Here is a 16263-nt window from a genome sequence, read left to right as displayed (position 1 = left end):
CTCTAACCACTTCCACCATCCGGTCCGGTCGGTTCCACGGTCCGGTCGTCATGAATCATACTTCTTGACAACCGTCTAACAAGCTTAATCAGTCTGCTAAGTAACAGACCGATCAAACCTCAATTAAGGATTTTTTATGAATAAGGCTGTAAGTTTTTGTTTCAATCATCATGATAATATAATGTATATTATTTATTTCAATAAAAGGTAACAAATATAGGTAAGAATCGTCTTGCCAACGAAAAAACCAACTGAAACAAACAACAACAAACAAGCAAATTAGTACTTAACAAATTTGGAGTTGAAATAAAAAATACAAAAAGACTCCAAAAACCAATCTTAATCATCTTGCCAGTCTTGCAGCCACCATCACGTAAACCTTGTCGCGAACCCCCTACCTTGGAATAGCGAACCCCTAGGGGTTCGCGTACCCCACTTTGAGAAACCCTGGTTTAGTTCATCATTCTTGTTTTGCGTCATTGCAAATTTGATTCACGATTAGGTATGTCAAAAACAATTACAGTAGGTATATAAAGATTGCACATCGCTTTTTGGAAAGAGACTCGGCTAATTGCGGCTTCGTAGAGCATCTGTCACACACTACTTATGTGACGTTTGTCAGTCCTTGTACCTACAGGTGCAATTACGGACGCATTTAGGTAAAATATGTATGTATGTATTTAGAGTTGTTGAAATCCCCCAAAATTTTAAATTGTAGGTACGATGTCATCTTTAGGAAAAAGACGGAACTATCCTTTTTCTGGTAGTTAGATTAGATTAGATTTTTACAAAAACATGGCTCTGTCCATTGGAGGACAATTTTTCCAGTGTCTAGTAGGTTTTGCCGTTGTACAGTAAAAAAAATCTAGAAAACGAAATATGAGAGGTATGGTGGATGAACGATGACATTCCTACATAGGTACTTATACTCTTTGATGACAGCGCGAATCTACTCTTTCTGCCTCTGGTAGTTGCAACAACTGTCTATAGACATCCGAAGTTTACATGTCATTAATTTGACGTAAACTAATCAAGTCCATAAAGGTACAGTATTTATTTGATATAAAACGTCACTTAATAAATACGGTGATTGATGACGGTCGCCAGTATTCGGAAATCGTCCTGTACCACTACCAATTATTTGTAGAGGCGCTGTACAATTCTCCATACAAATAATTTACGCCGTTGCTATCGAGTACGGTCACTGTAAACTCATGGTCGTGGTACAGAACAGCCAATTGTCTTTTTCCGATGACCGATGTGCAATCTTTATCGCCGGGTAGGTACCTACTTACTGTAATTTCAATCAATCTGGCCATCAGTCCGTCATTCTGAGAGGGTTACACGGTAATGCTGTCGTCATTGTAATACAGCCGGTGAAATTACTGGCGCTTGAGGTATCCCATCTTAGGCCTCTAGGTTGGCAACGCATCTACAATACCGCTGGTGTTGCAGGTGTTTATGGGCGGTGGTGATCTCTTACCATCAGGAGACTCACTTGCTCGTTTGCCATCCAGTCGAATAAAAATAAAAAAAATCTGACCAGAATAACGACGAAACTGACGCCAGAATGAGTGCGCAACCGAAATCTACGAGTGGGTATATACATACCTTAACATCGACTACTCCTCGCGGTGTGGTTACGAACTGCCCAGTCCGGTCTAAGGCGCGTTTGACGTCATCAGAAATTTGAATCTTCATTGCTATAAATTAAATTAAGGATTACCTACAGAATAATGCTGCTCAAAAGGAAAAACGGAACCCTTACATGATCACTTTTTGTCCGTCTGTCTGTCTGTCAAGACTCTTTTTCTCGGGAATGCGTGGAGGTATCAAGCTGAAATTTATATCAAATACTGAGGTCTACTGTCCCTTGGAGTTGCGAAAAAAATCAAACTTCTAAGCCAACGCAATCAAAAGATGCAGCCGTTTATGCTGCAAATTTCCGCAAATTTATTTCTATTCTATTTCTATTATAACACAACCAACTAGATAAGTCTGAAAATCTTGATTTTTTTATGTCTGTCTCTACATATCAAGGATCAATATAATCTGACCCCACACTGCCTACATTTTACTTAAGAGTAGGGCTCTGCATACATTGGATGTATTAAATAACTCGGAAAAAAGCGAGAAATATCTTTAAGACACGATTCCCGTTTACTTACATACCTATAAATGTGTACAGAACCCTCGGTGCGCGAGTCCGACTCGCACTTGTTTTATGAACCAATAGAAACGCTTCATTTCTCTATCCTCGCGCAGCACCGCTCTGGTGGAAACAGCTGAGCGGAGCGAGGCGAGGTAAATGAAGCGTTACTATTGGTTAATGAAAAACACATTTCTCTCAACACATCCTCGCACTGGTTAAAACGCAGCCTAATTAATAAAAAAAAATTGTTGTCTTTTCTACGGAGTCGAAACTTTAACGGCTATTGCACACTCATCGCGTTCGAATTTAATCGTAACTGCCAACTGCGCATATAATTTTCCATTACAGTTCCTTAGTATTGGTAAGTATTATAATAAAGTCTCGTAATAGCGACTGTAGCTAAATTATCGCTAACTGTATCAAAGGCGTCGTTATTACCGCGAGTAGCAAGTTTCATGGTACCAGGCACTGTTCTTGTCAAGGTGCGGACGAGTAGACGCGGCGTCCATATTATCATTTCGCTCGAGCGATATTTCAAAGAGACTCGGCAAACGGACAGCTGGGATGGGATTAAAATGCAATAGGTATCTGCCAGTTGCAGTTAGAATACAGTAGATATACAATATTTTAGACTATCACGGTCATTACTAATTTAAATTTAAATTCATGGAACTGTGCCGAAATATCGAGCTGCTCTAAAGTCAAGGTACGCGAATCGAAGCCCGAGTTTATTTCATAAAATACAGTAGATATGTCTGTAACGGCTGTAACCCAAACTATAGTCATCAAACTTTATAGTTTTCTTTAAATGAGGAATCAGGCAATCTATTATCCAACTATACTGAGCGTCAAAAAATCTGGCCCTCAAATTTTAATCAGGCGCGGTCGCAGCCTGAAATTTTGGAGGGAATCACTAAATAATAAACAATACATCGCGGCTAGGGGCAAACATTGTTTTTTCTTATTTTTAGAAAAAAAAAGTTTGACTTGTACAATTGGGGGGGGGGGGGGGGTCATGTCTCCTGTGTCCTTCCGCCTTCGGACTGCGCCTGATTTTAACGTATGCAGTAACAGGCATGCAATTTTGTATGTAGAGTGGGCCAAAATTTGTGTCGTATTTATAACGTTCATTTTCAACTCACGTTCGCTGGTGCTCTCCATACGACTGGCCGTATTGATGGTGTCCCCAAATAAGCAGTATCTTGGCATCTTACTGCCTACAATGCCAGCGACACATGGCCCCGTGTGGATTCCGCTTCTCATACACAGCGTCTGATCATACAAAAATAACTTCAAGATGCGTTTAATAAATGACGGAAATATCTGTGCATCTGATTGATTGAAGTCAACACAAGCGTTCACCATGCTATAAGATGTTAGACTCGTGATTGATTTGTTTTTAGTTTATTGATATGGAACGCAAAGTAACGCCTGATTCAATCAATTAAAGATCAATGTACTTATGGAAACATTAGTCAACTGCAATTCAGTGTAATGAATAATAATAAATATACATAGAGGACAGGGTGTCAAGTCAATAAGTTTAACTAACCCAACCATCTATAGAAATATTCTGGAATAATTTGAAGACACTTTGTTTATATAGGTACGGAGTGTAGGTAAGATAGGAACTTAGGTACTTTATCTCAGTAAGTTAGGTTCACAGATATTTCCGACACTTCTAATTTATGGTAAATCAGCTCAGGTTGTAAAAGCCTCTGAGTCCGGGAAGGGATATAGTAATAGTATATTTCAAGGTATATTTAGGCATAGGTGGGTATATAACAATGCAGCAGGCAGGTGGTAGGACCTTGTGCAAGGTCCGCCCGGATTGCTACCACCATCTTGCTCGCTAATCCTGCCGTGAAGCAGCAGTGCTTGCACTGTTGTGTTTCGGCTTGGAGAGTAAGACAGCCGGTGAAATTACTGGCACGTGAGGTATCCCATCTTAGGCCTCTAGGTTGGCAACGCGTCTGCAATACCCCTGGTGTTGCAGATGTTTATGGGCGGTGGTGATCTCTTACCATCAGGAGACCCACTTGCTCGTTTGCCATCTAGTAGTATAAAAAAAAAAAAACAATGCGACTGCAAGAGTGTAAAGTGGCGTGTTCAAGGGTACATGAATAAGTAAAGCATTCTAGGATTTAGAGCGTAGCGAGAGCTTAAAGACTACCTACTTTGTAGGTACTTTCACTTCTTTACATTTCTATACACGCAGTCGCGCCAAACAATAACTTTCTAGCATTCCACAACAAATTATATTTATCTAAACACAAGTTATACAAATAATACAAAATATGCTAACACAGCGGTTTTTCGATAAAAGCGGAGTAAGGAGTGCAAAATCGATCGATAACAGTTAGAATCGATAGGTCAAAGCTAAATCCAATGTATCTCTACTAAAGTACAGTAAGCGAGCTAAGCGATAGCAAGCGAGTAACACTGAGACAGTTACCTAAGTACCTGATCGGGCCGGTGCGGCAGCCGACACTGCGCCGTCGCCGCGAGTAGTTCCAAAGCCATACTTGCTATTTCAGTCGCGTGTTTATTACCTGTCAAAAAAATCTTTTATTGTCTAATTTACAGTACTTTCCAATCTATCTACGGAAATGATAATACTAAATATGATGTTCTTCCAATTATCAGTCGACGAGTAACCCTTCTATTTACCAACAAGATTGGTATATTTACGTAATATGACTCCGAATCCGTCATCATCACGGCCGAAAGTAGTCTAAATAATGATGATAGCAAATTTTACCTACTTAAAGGAAACATTCCTTTCATTTTGATAAGAAACAAAACTGCATTTAAAGATTTCTAAAAATACACTTCTCGCAACCAGGAATCGAACAGGTTAAAATTCGAAAAAACAACATCAAGTACTTTTATGGTAGCAATCGATAAGGTCAATCACAAGGATCAAAACTCTCAAAGCCATTGTGATTACCATTTCGAACAGGCAAGCCGGAAGCGACCATGTAGGAATCGCCAATAGTCTCGATCTTGTAAACATCGTAGCACTCTATGCGTTCATCGAACACCTTGTACACAGAGTTCAGGAAACTGATGACCTGAAACCGAACGCACGTGTAAACTATTCGATCTGGAAGTTACAATTGAAATTCCGGGATTTTAAAAAATTCCCCTGGGTTATCCCAAAATTTATATCGCGATCTTCTTTGAGGTTGTTAAGAGCAACTGTCCAAAATTTCTAGACTCTAAACCCAGCAGTTGAAATTCCATGACTTTATCCCTATCGCGTGAGAATATCGGGATAAAAGTAGCATGTGTTATTACAGAAGTCCAGCTACCTAATCCAAAATCCGTTCAGCAGTTTTTGCGTGAAAGTGTAACAAACATCCAAACATCCATCCATCCATACAAACTTTCACGTTTATAATATTAGTAGGAAGTAGGATTAGTAGGAAGTAAGATTATAGTAAGACGTAAATAGCAGGAAACAGCTGAAAACGGAACTAAAATTGTACATAGGAAATTGTTGCGATAGCCAACCATTTTAGGTCAAAGGCTGCTGCAGCTGTGGCTGATACCTACTAATGTACAACTATACGAACACCAACATAATATCCATAGACGTAATATTTCGTTTCATTCGATCACGCGTCCCATCTCTTAGTTTCTAATCATGTATAAGGAAAACAAATACGGTTAACTATATTATATTTACTAATTCATAAAGTAAATATGCAATTACTATGTTAAGAAATAAAGTTAAATAGGTACCTACTGACAGCAGATCAGCAGTTCATTCAATTACTGGTGTGACTAATTCATTGTTAAATAATTCCTACTCCGAAACCGGTTTTGTAAAAGGTTTCTTTTTCCTTAAACAAAACCAACGTCATGGGCCGATAATGTACGAACGAGGAAAAATAATTCACAGTACAATACCCGGTTTAGGAGTAGGATTCTTAAATACTTTTTATTTAGTACACAACTATGCTTTTTTACTGAAGCTTATTGTCACAATCGTGTTTTTCCCCAATTTTAATCGGTACAGAAACATAGGTAGGTTTATGTTATGTTAAGTTTGCATCGGCCCGAAGGACCAAAACTTCACAAAAGTAGGAGCTCCGCCGACACTGTGTCTGTGTCGATTTAGTATTATTATTATAATAATCAATCACAAACGTGACACAAATATCAATGTTGTCAAATAGATCTCACGTAATTAATTAATAAAATACCTATAGATGAAATAATATTGACGAAATTGAATTTGATACTAGCGCCAGCTTGCTGGTCACACAAACCCTGATTGTAGCATGCAGAGAAAACTCTTTGGTATGATTTCGCATTTAGACTGAATAGGTAAATAATAGTAAGGTAACTAATAGAAGTGAAATTTTAAAAACAAATCCAAAGTTTTAAAAAATATAATAGAGTGAATAACAAAACTGATGTTATCATTATCACCTGATATGGAGTGGACACGGCAGCAATTGCAGTGAAGCCAACAATGTCGCTGAAGTACACCGTCACAGAGGCGAAAAACTCCGCTGGGACCTAGAAAATAGAATTTTACAGTTCCGTACCTCAAAAGGAAGAAACGGCACCCTAATCACTCACGCACTCACCACTCACTACCACTCACTATACCACTCACTTCTTAGATATTTATCAATCTATAGGTTAGATATGTATACCTGTTGCGTCTGCTTCAGTTGTTTGGCGACCGTGGCTGGCAGCATTTGGTAGAGAAGTGAATCACTCAATTCTTTCTCGTACTCCAACTCTCGAGCCTTCTCTGCCAAGTTTGTGGCATACACCTGGAAAGTTAAAAGGGTTTCATAAATCTACATTACTTATAACCATTTACACAATAATTATGAGAGATGCCTATATCCAACAGTGGACGTGGATATATATTTTAAATGTTTGCATACAAAAACTGTATAAATTAAAGCTTATACCGTTAATTAACGTTGACATATTTATATGAAACTAGCTGTTGCCCGCGGCTTTGCCCCCGTTGTTTTTTTTTCTGTATTTCCTTACATAAAAACCTTCTCCTGACAGTAACGAACACAACAAAATGAGAATAAGCGAAATCGGTCCAGCCGTTCCCGAGTTTTGCGCTTAGCAACACGTTTAAGGATTCATTTTTATTTATTTGTTCACGAAGCACAGCGCCCTCAGTGTGTTAAACTGTCTCACACCTGGCTGGTTTTGTATGTATAATATGTATCATCATCCCAGCCTTTAAACGTCCCACTGCTGGGCACAGGCCTCCTCTCAGAACAAGAGGGCTTGGGCCATAGTTCCCACGCGGGCCCAGTGCGGATTGGGAACTTCGCACGCACCATTGAATCGCTTCGCAGGTTTGTGCAGGTTTCCTCACGATGTTTTCCTTCACCGCAAAGCTCGTGGTAAATTTCAAATGCAATTCCGCACATGAATTTCGAAAAACTCAGAGGTGCGAGCCGGGGTTCGAATCAACGACACTCTGCTTGAGAGGCGATAGGTCAAACCACTAGGCCACCACGGCTTACTAGGCCACCACGGCCTATATATAATATGTATACTGAATAGATATAACTTGTACTGACCTGTATAGTGTTGACAGCATTTCTGACCAACGCTATGATGATGGGCGATACGACGCATACGAGTATCAATATGCCTGCGCACACTGCCTCGCTCCTCCGCGCTTCCGTCAGGCTTTCTGTCACCCCTTCCCTGTAATAACGCGTCGTTTGCGATTAAGGGTGCGTTTCCATCAGAGATGTGCAAGTATATGTTGCAAGGAATATGTTTGTCATGTGCTTCATTTATCCATCCTCGCTTAGCACGGCTCCAGCGGAAACAGCTCAGCGGAGCGAGCATAGATATAAAGCGTTTTTGTTGGCTCAAGACAAAATTTTTCCTAGTAACACATATTTGCACTTTTACCGTGAACTGCTTCAACTTTGCACTCTGGCCCCAACATTGCCTGATTCATTTTAGAGTCGATAACTAGCACCCTTCTAGGTTTTTAAACTTTTATCCCCCCGTAATAATAATTCCCGTGTAGATAAAAGTTTAAAACCTATAAGAGTGCTAAGTTATCGGCTCTAAATGGACTCAGGCCATGTTGGGGCCAGAAGGCAAAGTTGAAGCAGTTTACGTTATGTACTATTTATATATTTATTATAATTATTCTACCAGATGGCCTAGTGGTTAGAGAACCTGACTACGAAGCTTGAGGTCCCGGGTGCGATTCCCGTGTCGGGGCAGATATTTGTATGAAAAATACGAATGTTTGTTCTCGGGTCTTGGGTGTTTAATATGTATTTAAGTATGTATCTATCTATATAATTATATTTATCCGTTGCTTAGTACCCATAACACAAGCTTTGCTAAGCTTACTTTGGAACTAGGTCAATTGGTGTGTATTGTCCCGTGATATGTATTTATTTATTTATTCTCCTGTGGTCTAGTTGGTAGGACGCCTAGAGATTGCGCAGCCTTCGAAAGTTCGGGTTCGAGTCCCGTCTCAAGCACCCGGTAATCTACATATTTCATGTGAAGTTTTAGATACACATAGATTTCGTTCAGCAAATGAATCTGAGTTATTTCTGTTGACAAATTACACCTCTGTTTATTGCACATAATAATATTATGTGTAAAAAAGTAATGCCGCTTTTTTGCTCGACATGGCAGATTTTACAGAAAACTCACATCAAAAACAAATGAGGTAATATTACTATAATCTATTGAAAGTTCGTGCTTCAGACCTAAAATAGAATTAATATCATTTGCCATAACATGGAATGAGACCCATTTCCATTTTTAAAACGAAATTCAATTTCGTAGTTCGACTATTACAAATACGAGTAAGCTACCTCTCATATCTCTCTCTGATATCGAATGCCAAAATGCGTGAAGATTTGAGCTTCGCGTGAAAAAAAAGAAACACGTATGTTTATTCTTTAACTGTAACTGTCACAAAGGGCTATTTAACATGTCACTTGTTGAAACTACCAGGGAAAGACCATCATTATCGCAACAAACTTGGCAGAAAGACTTTTTTCATAACAAAATATAGTGGTGATTACAATAAACTTAACTACGTAAGGTGACATAGATAAGTTAATTAAAAATATTAAATTAAATATAAAATTTACATGAAAAAAATACAGGGATGTGCGGGGTCCCTAAGAGGCTTAGAATAAATTAAAAATTAGTACTTGACGAAACTTGTTGTGGATTAGTAGTACCTTTTTGTAATTTGTTTATTCCTTTATTTTTTGATTATTGTATTATCTACGTGATCAATTAGAATCTTCTTTAATAACCTTCATGGGTTTGAATGAGTTGAAGTTAAATATCAAATTTTATACCAAATTGTGTCATAATCAAACCAAACCTTAGACTTCAAAGATACATTACAAAGAAATATTCAGAAAAAATCGGTATACAGTTATAAATAAACAAAATACTAAATTAATAAATATAAATGTAAAACTACGTTATTTTGATATATTAGAAAGCAGTAAATTTTTGCTTAAATAATATCAATAGCAACAGACTTTAGATATAAATAAAATCAAAATTATTAAAAACATTGTAACAATTTTTTTCATTTCCCAGTTTACCGACATCTACGTTAAAGTTCAATGCAGTCGTCAACTTCAACAAACTGAATCAACAACCGCTTTAAGCTAATAACTTTAATAGAATTTTATGTATCCGTAGTCAACAATGAGAAATAACTAAAAATAACATTTAAAGCATTCGCTTCAAAGGCGTAAGGTTTAAAATTGTATCCATTGTGAAGTAAGTTTTCCACTCTAGTCACGTATTGAATTAAACTGGAACGATTGCAAGTGTGGTGACTTAGATTAATACGGAACGCTGTTGTTTGATCAGGTTCAAGCTTAACTAACTTATCGAAATAGGCTAAAAAGAATACAAGCTACAAAAGTTTCCAGGTAGCATTCTGGTGTCGATTGTCGTAGTCTAAGAAACGATAATCGGTTATCAGACCTTCCCTATAAGACGAAGGAACCCTAAAAAAATCACGTGATTTCATACGAAGGTATGACTTTCATTTTAACCCACATCTATAAACCAAGTAGACGTATTTATACACTTTTATTGTGCGATTGTTTTTTGTGACAAATTCCAGTATGATTTCTAGAGCTCGGAAAGGTAATTCATTCCTATGTTAATATATCATACGTAGATATTAATATGGATACACCCTGAAAAAAAATATTAAGACGGAATAAAACTTTATTCATCTAATAGGAACCTTTAAATGAGAAATTTTAGAAGATATATAATCAGAATCTCGGAAACGGCTCCAACGATTTTGATGCAATTTGGTATGTGGGGGTTTGGTCTTATCTCTGGGAAAACGCTTATTATCGAGTTTTAGCCCGAGCAAAGCTCGGTCGCCCAGGTTACTTATGACAACAAAAATGACAATACATTGGAAAACGAGTACAGACTAAATTTTAAGGTTTCTGTAACTTACCTATGTAAGTACCCATTCATTCAATCGTATAGGTAACGTGTGTAATAAATATGATAGTTATCGTAAATACTTTCTGTATAATTTTGTTCTGTTTAATTTTAATATACAATCTCGAAATTTTATTTGCCGAATCTGATTATTTGCACGGGAAAAGTTATCTTGTATGTAGTATAAAATACCAGTGCACGGAGATCAAACAAGGAAATTTATCTCTCACTTGTTTTATACGAACTAGGTAGTTCGCTCTTATGGATCTTATGGCTCGCGTAAACTCCTAACGAAGTTTTATGGTGGCATGGGAGGCGGCTTAATATGCGGAACCCTTTTAACACCTGTTGGCCATTTGTGACCTCGACTTTAGAGTATATGCGAGCAGAAAAGTGAGCTTGAAATGTGTTGAGAAGTTTTCGTCACCTGCCCGGTGAAAATAAGTGCACAGTTAACTGTAACTAAGTACCTAATATAATAGGGCAATGTTGCAGAAAATTGTAGAAACCATGATAAAATCCTAGGGATATACCTTATTAAGTATGTACCGTTATGTCCTACTAATATAATAAAATTAAATGTAAAACTTTTTATGTGCGTGCGTGGTAAATGTGTTTGTAACTCCTTCACGGTAAAATAGATGGATTTTGAACTTCCCTAAAATTATAAATGCACATTATAAATTATATAATTTGTTTGTTTGTGACCACATCACGACTAAACCGCTGAACCGATTTAGACGAAATTCGGTATACAGATAGTTTAAGTCACGGGAAAGGACATAGGTAGTTTTTATCCCGGAAAATTGCATAGTTCCCGCGGGTTAGCGTTAACCAAATTCTACGCGGACGGAGTCGCAGGTAACGGCAAATAATAAATAATCTAGCCCCACCTGATGTACTCCCGTAATTGCTGCTGCACAGCGCGTAACTTGTCGAGTAGCGTGGCAGTCTGGTCGAAATAAGAGATGGCGTCTGTCACACTCCCATCCTGCGGTCTGTTATCGACGATCTGTTGATTCCTGGAAACAAGAAACCAAACAGTTTTGTGCAAGGCCGCGAACTGTATGCCAGCAGGCAATGGGGCGGCCAGCGGCGGGGCGAGCGAATTCTCTATTCATTATTAACCCTTCATATTATGCTTAGACGCGGATCCGTGCTAAATTTGACACTGACACCTGAGGCGAGACTGTGACGGCTTTTGTAATGTTTTACTGGTTTTATGTCTGTTTTAATGTAAATAATTTTGTATTTTTTTTTCTTTCTTTTGAGTATTTCTGGTTTTCTCTTTACCGCACGTTATTTTACTCTCTATATAATAAATTGTCTTCTCTTAATTAGGTTAGCTGGAAGAGATCCCTTCTTAGGGATAAGCTCGTTTTTGTTCTCCTCTCTGTGTATTTGTATTTTTATTTTTATGTGCAATAAAGAGTTTACATACATACATACAAATTTATGGCTATCATTTCGTATAATTTTTCAATCAGCCGAATTTGTACTTATTAAAACAGATGAGTCTAGAATTCAGTACTTTTTTTAGTTCCCGCATACGAGGGGTAAGCTTGGTTTACACCAGCTTATTAGCTAATGCTTAGTACTTATCACTTAAACTTGTCAGAATGTGTGTAAACATATTGCATAAGTGCTTAGTATTAGTGGAACTGCAAGTGCGAGTATGTAGAAGCCGGTCCTGTTTAGTAAGAAAGGTTGCCTGGAAGAGATCGCTCTTAAGCGATAAGGCCGCCTATTGCTCACCTTGTAATATTTTTTTCTGTGTATCTGTTTTCTGTATCGCTTACTATGTCTGGTGTAAAATAAAGAGTCTTTGTATTGTATTGTATTGTATTGTAAGCAACAAGTGCCCACCCCCATTCAAACATCTACTAATACTTTTCACTTGTCGGGTGGTGTGAACATTCATGTCAAGTGAAAAGTGCCTAAAACATTTCTAAAGCGAGTCGGTGGTGGTAATCCACGGCGAAGTCTACTAACTACCAATACCATTCTCTATCACCTCAGACCATAGAAAGAAGTCTAACATGTGTATAGGTAGAGTCATTCACGATGACGCGTGCCGTGGTTCTTATTACAATGTCATTAATGTCTAACTTTGACAAAATCACGCGTCTTCGTGGATGGCACTAGGTGTATACGGCTACTTGTCACTTGTTATTCTGCAGACAAGTCCCTAATCACTTACACCAATGACAAGCACTAAACCCGTGTAAACTTAGCATTACGTGTGCTGTTAGGTAATTACTATGCGACTAGTATTTCGGGTGCGTAATGAACAGAGAACAAACTCGCAATCAGGTAGTTGCTAAGTCTAAACAATAAAGATGTGAATATTCTTTATTGAACATCAAATCAATATTCCATCCATCCATCTCAGCCTATATACGTCCCACTGCTGGGCACAGGCCTGCTTTCAGAACAAGAGGGCTTAAACAATATTAAAACAAATAAAAAAGCCCGCATATTCCCTACTATGTTGACATTATATAGGTATTTACGACTTAGAGTGTCTTTACACGTAATCATCATTATTCCAGCCTATATGTGTCCCACTGCTGGGCACAGGCCTCCTTTCACGATGAGAAAGCTTGGGCCATAGTTCCCATACGGGCCCAGTGCGAATCGAAAACTTCACACGCACCATTGAATTGTAAATATTAGAGCCGTGGTGGCCTAGTAGAGCCGTGGTGGCCTAAGTGGTTTGACTTATTGCTTCTCAAGCTCGTGGGTTGAAACCTCGACTCGCGCCACTGAGTTCGTCGAAATTCATGTGCGAAATCACATTTGAAATTTACCACGAGCTTTACGGTGGAGGCAAACATCGTGAGCAAACCTGCACAAACCAGCGAAAGACACGTCATTTGGTATTAATTCATAAAGGCTACATTTCTGAATTCGAGGGATAGAGCAATTTCATGGAAGTATGAAATGCGAGTCTTAAAATGTACCTACTTTTTTTCTAGCTCTTTGTATTCCGGACTATCTTCCTTGATGTCCTTGTGCAGGGGGATAAGAGAAGGCACCAGGTTCAAAGTATTATCCAACAGATCTCTGCCTAGCACCATATGAGCGATAAATCTGTAAATAAAAAATTAATTTAAAATTCTAGTCAAATCATAGTCTAAATTAATAATTTAATTAGTTTACGTAATTATGTTTATGTTCACCACCACAATGACATAACCTTCGTGTTCTCTATGTACAGTCGAACAAATTGAGTCATGATGTGCTACTAATGTCATGTTGACATCTCATACTTTCGTCTAGGAAATCATAGTGAAATTGATTATTAAAAGGTTCCACCCTGGGTCATGATTCAATTTGTTCGACTGAATAATATTGTCGTGTCTCCGATATGTCCCGCCTTTTCTTCATTAAAAATAAACTGCAAGTGTATTTTTCCACCGAAAACACCCCAAGCTGTTTCAGACCCAATAAAAAAAGTCCGGAGTTCCAACGAAATTTCTGATACCGGCCATTAGACTTGGCTGTATACAACTTGTGCCAACATTTCCATGGCCTTTTTAACTTTAAAAAGAATTCGTGACTGATTGCAGGCGCGCTAATTTATTATTGTCGAGCTAGCGCGCCTGCAATCTTTTTAACTTTTTAATTTTTCGCTGACCATAAACTATGCACTTCGCCTTCTGATAATGTAATACTTAGTAGATTATTTTCGTGGCCTGGAAGTAGGCAATTGCTGAGTATGAGTATTAAACGGACGAGCTCGCGAGTCCGTTTAACTAATACGAAGCCAGCAATTGCTATTCCAGCCGAGACTAATATAAAGCTTTTCTCAAAAATGGTGAATAATTCTGAAATAGAATAAACTTTTTCTCAAAATATATTCTAAAATTTAATTTTATTCCAATATTTTTCTTATGCTTACCCGGCTTTTTTCATTAAAAATAAACTGCAGGTGTATTTTTCCACCGAAAACACCACAAGCTATTTCAGACCCAATAGAAAAAGTCCGGAGTTCCAACAAAATATCTGATACCGGTCATTAGACTTGGCTGTATACGACTTGTGCCAACATTTCCATGGCCTTTTTAACTTTAAAAAAATGTGACTGATTGCAGGCGCCCTAATTCATTATTGTCGAGCTAGAGCGCCTGCAATCTTTTTAAATTTTTAATTCTTCGCTGACCATAAACTATGCACTTCGCCTTCTGATAATGTAAAGAATAATGTCAACTATTACGGACATTTTTGAGAAAAGAATTATATCGATTTATGTGAAAGCCGAAATGAGTCTATTTCTAAATCTTGATGCAGCATGGCTACTGAAACCTATAGTCTGTTTATTAAACCAAAATACCAAATAGTCATTATGAAATGTGACCAGCATAGTACGAATAGTGCTGCTCTTTGATTTCGGTTTTCGACATAAGTCATCATCATCATCATGTCAGCCGAAAGACGTCCACTGCTGGACATAGGCCTCCACCAAGGCTCTCCACTCAGACCGGTCTTGTGCTTTCCGCATCCACCGCGATCCCGCGATCTTAACCAAGTCGTTGCTCCATCTTGTTGGTTTGTTCGCCATAAGTAATTGTAAATAATCCATAAAGCATAATATTTTATGGAAACAAAAATAACATTAAAGCATTCATAATCTACTTTCCATAAGCATTAGCTTTTAGGCAGGCCTTGCTTAAAATCAAATTAAAACTTAAACAAGTCCCGTTTGTGGTATTTTAACTAAGAGTGAAAATTACCAAAGTTTAAAACGTTATAAATATAAAGCAAGCTAGTTACCTTTCATGAGCCCGAGATTGGAGGTAGCCCCGTCCAAAATAGTTGATGCCTAGAACGGACGCTATGCCTTTGCATTCTATACTGCGAAGCAGATTTTTGAACCCTACTAAGTACCTGGAAGTAAATAAAACAAGTTTTATAAAAAAAACATTTTAAATGAAAGCGTTTTTTCTGAAAACAGCTACTTCATGTTGTCTGTACTTGTATCCAAATTAAATAAATACAGGTTGTGCAAAACGTTGAGTTGGGAAATAACAGTTCGCCTAAATAACAATATGGGATAAATAGTTTGGCAGCTAATAATTTGCTAAATAATTTTTGCCGAAACATTAGTAGAACTGCCTAGGAGCCTCGCATCGGGCCTCGTGGGTAGTCTCGTGGGCGTAAAAAGAAATTGAAAATTAAGCCTAAGAGAAAAGAAAAATAAATTAAGCCTGATTCAATAAAATAAACGTTTAATAGGATGTGCTTAAGACTCGCTTAAGAACAATGCTACTTACCTCCAGATAGTACTGCTGTCTGTGTCCTTTATTTCATTCGTGAGATGACTGAGAAGCGCTGCGTTTGCGCTTGTGTACCATTCGACAGCCTCTGTCATAGATGTCTCTGCGTATATGTTGACCCTGTATTATAAGAACATATAAGTACTGAACTTCACACATTAATGCCTTCAATACTAACATTTACCCGAGGTATCGCTCGCGTGACCCATTAAAGTGAGATTAATCTTCTTTTCAGGGCTAAGACAAAATGTTTTTTTCACACCTCTCCTTCAGAAAAGTAACTTTTCCTCCCTGACGACAGGGAGCAAAGTGCAACTTTTCTAATCAAGGCTTTTCTAAGTGTTTTTATTGCAAATGCCA

The 16263-nt window shown here is 38.0% G+C and overlaps 1 protein-coding gene across 4 annotated transcripts in view; it reads right to left on the bottom strand.

The window, feature by feature from the left end:
- Nucleotides 1–16263, bottom strand: part of LOC141437447 (uncharacterized) — a 62737-nt gene that overhangs the window by 2870 nt on the left and 43604 nt on the right. For 3 of the 4 annotated variants that reach the window (XM_074100818.1, XM_074100819.1, XM_074100821.1), the window contains 11 exons: nucleotides 15901–16023; nucleotides 15401–15514; nucleotides 13592–13717; nucleotides 11518–11646; nucleotides 7726–7855; nucleotides 6823–6945; nucleotides 6593–6682; nucleotides 5103–5226; nucleotides 4616–4704; nucleotides 3295–3424; nucleotides 1612–1703 (listed from right to left, as the gene is read on the bottom strand). In XM_074100818.1, the coding sequence (XP_073956919.1) occupies nucleotides 1612–1703; nucleotides 3295–3424; nucleotides 4616–4704; nucleotides 5103–5226; nucleotides 6593–6682; nucleotides 6823–6945; nucleotides 7726–7855; nucleotides 11518–11646; nucleotides 13592–13717; nucleotides 15401–15514; nucleotides 15901–16023 (1270 nt within the window). Of the gene's footprint in view, nucleotides 1–1611; nucleotides 1704–3294; nucleotides 3425–4607; nucleotides 4705–5102; nucleotides 5227–6592; nucleotides 6683–6822; nucleotides 6946–7725; nucleotides 7856–11517; nucleotides 11647–13591; nucleotides 13718–15400; nucleotides 15515–15900; nucleotides 16024–16263 lie in introns of those variants that run through there. The other variant, XM_074100822.1, reaches the window with a different exon arrangement.

This window comes from Choristoneura fumiferana, chromosome 17 (genome assembly GCF_025370935.1).
Source record: "Choristoneura fumiferana chromosome 17, NRCan_CFum_1, whole genome shotgun sequence".
Taxonomy (NCBI): Eukaryota; Metazoa; Arthropoda; class Insecta; order Lepidoptera; family Tortricidae; genus Choristoneura; species Choristoneura fumiferana.
The sequence above is the reverse complement of the archived record's forward strand: the minus strand, read 5'-3'. Positions and strand labels throughout refer to the sequence as shown.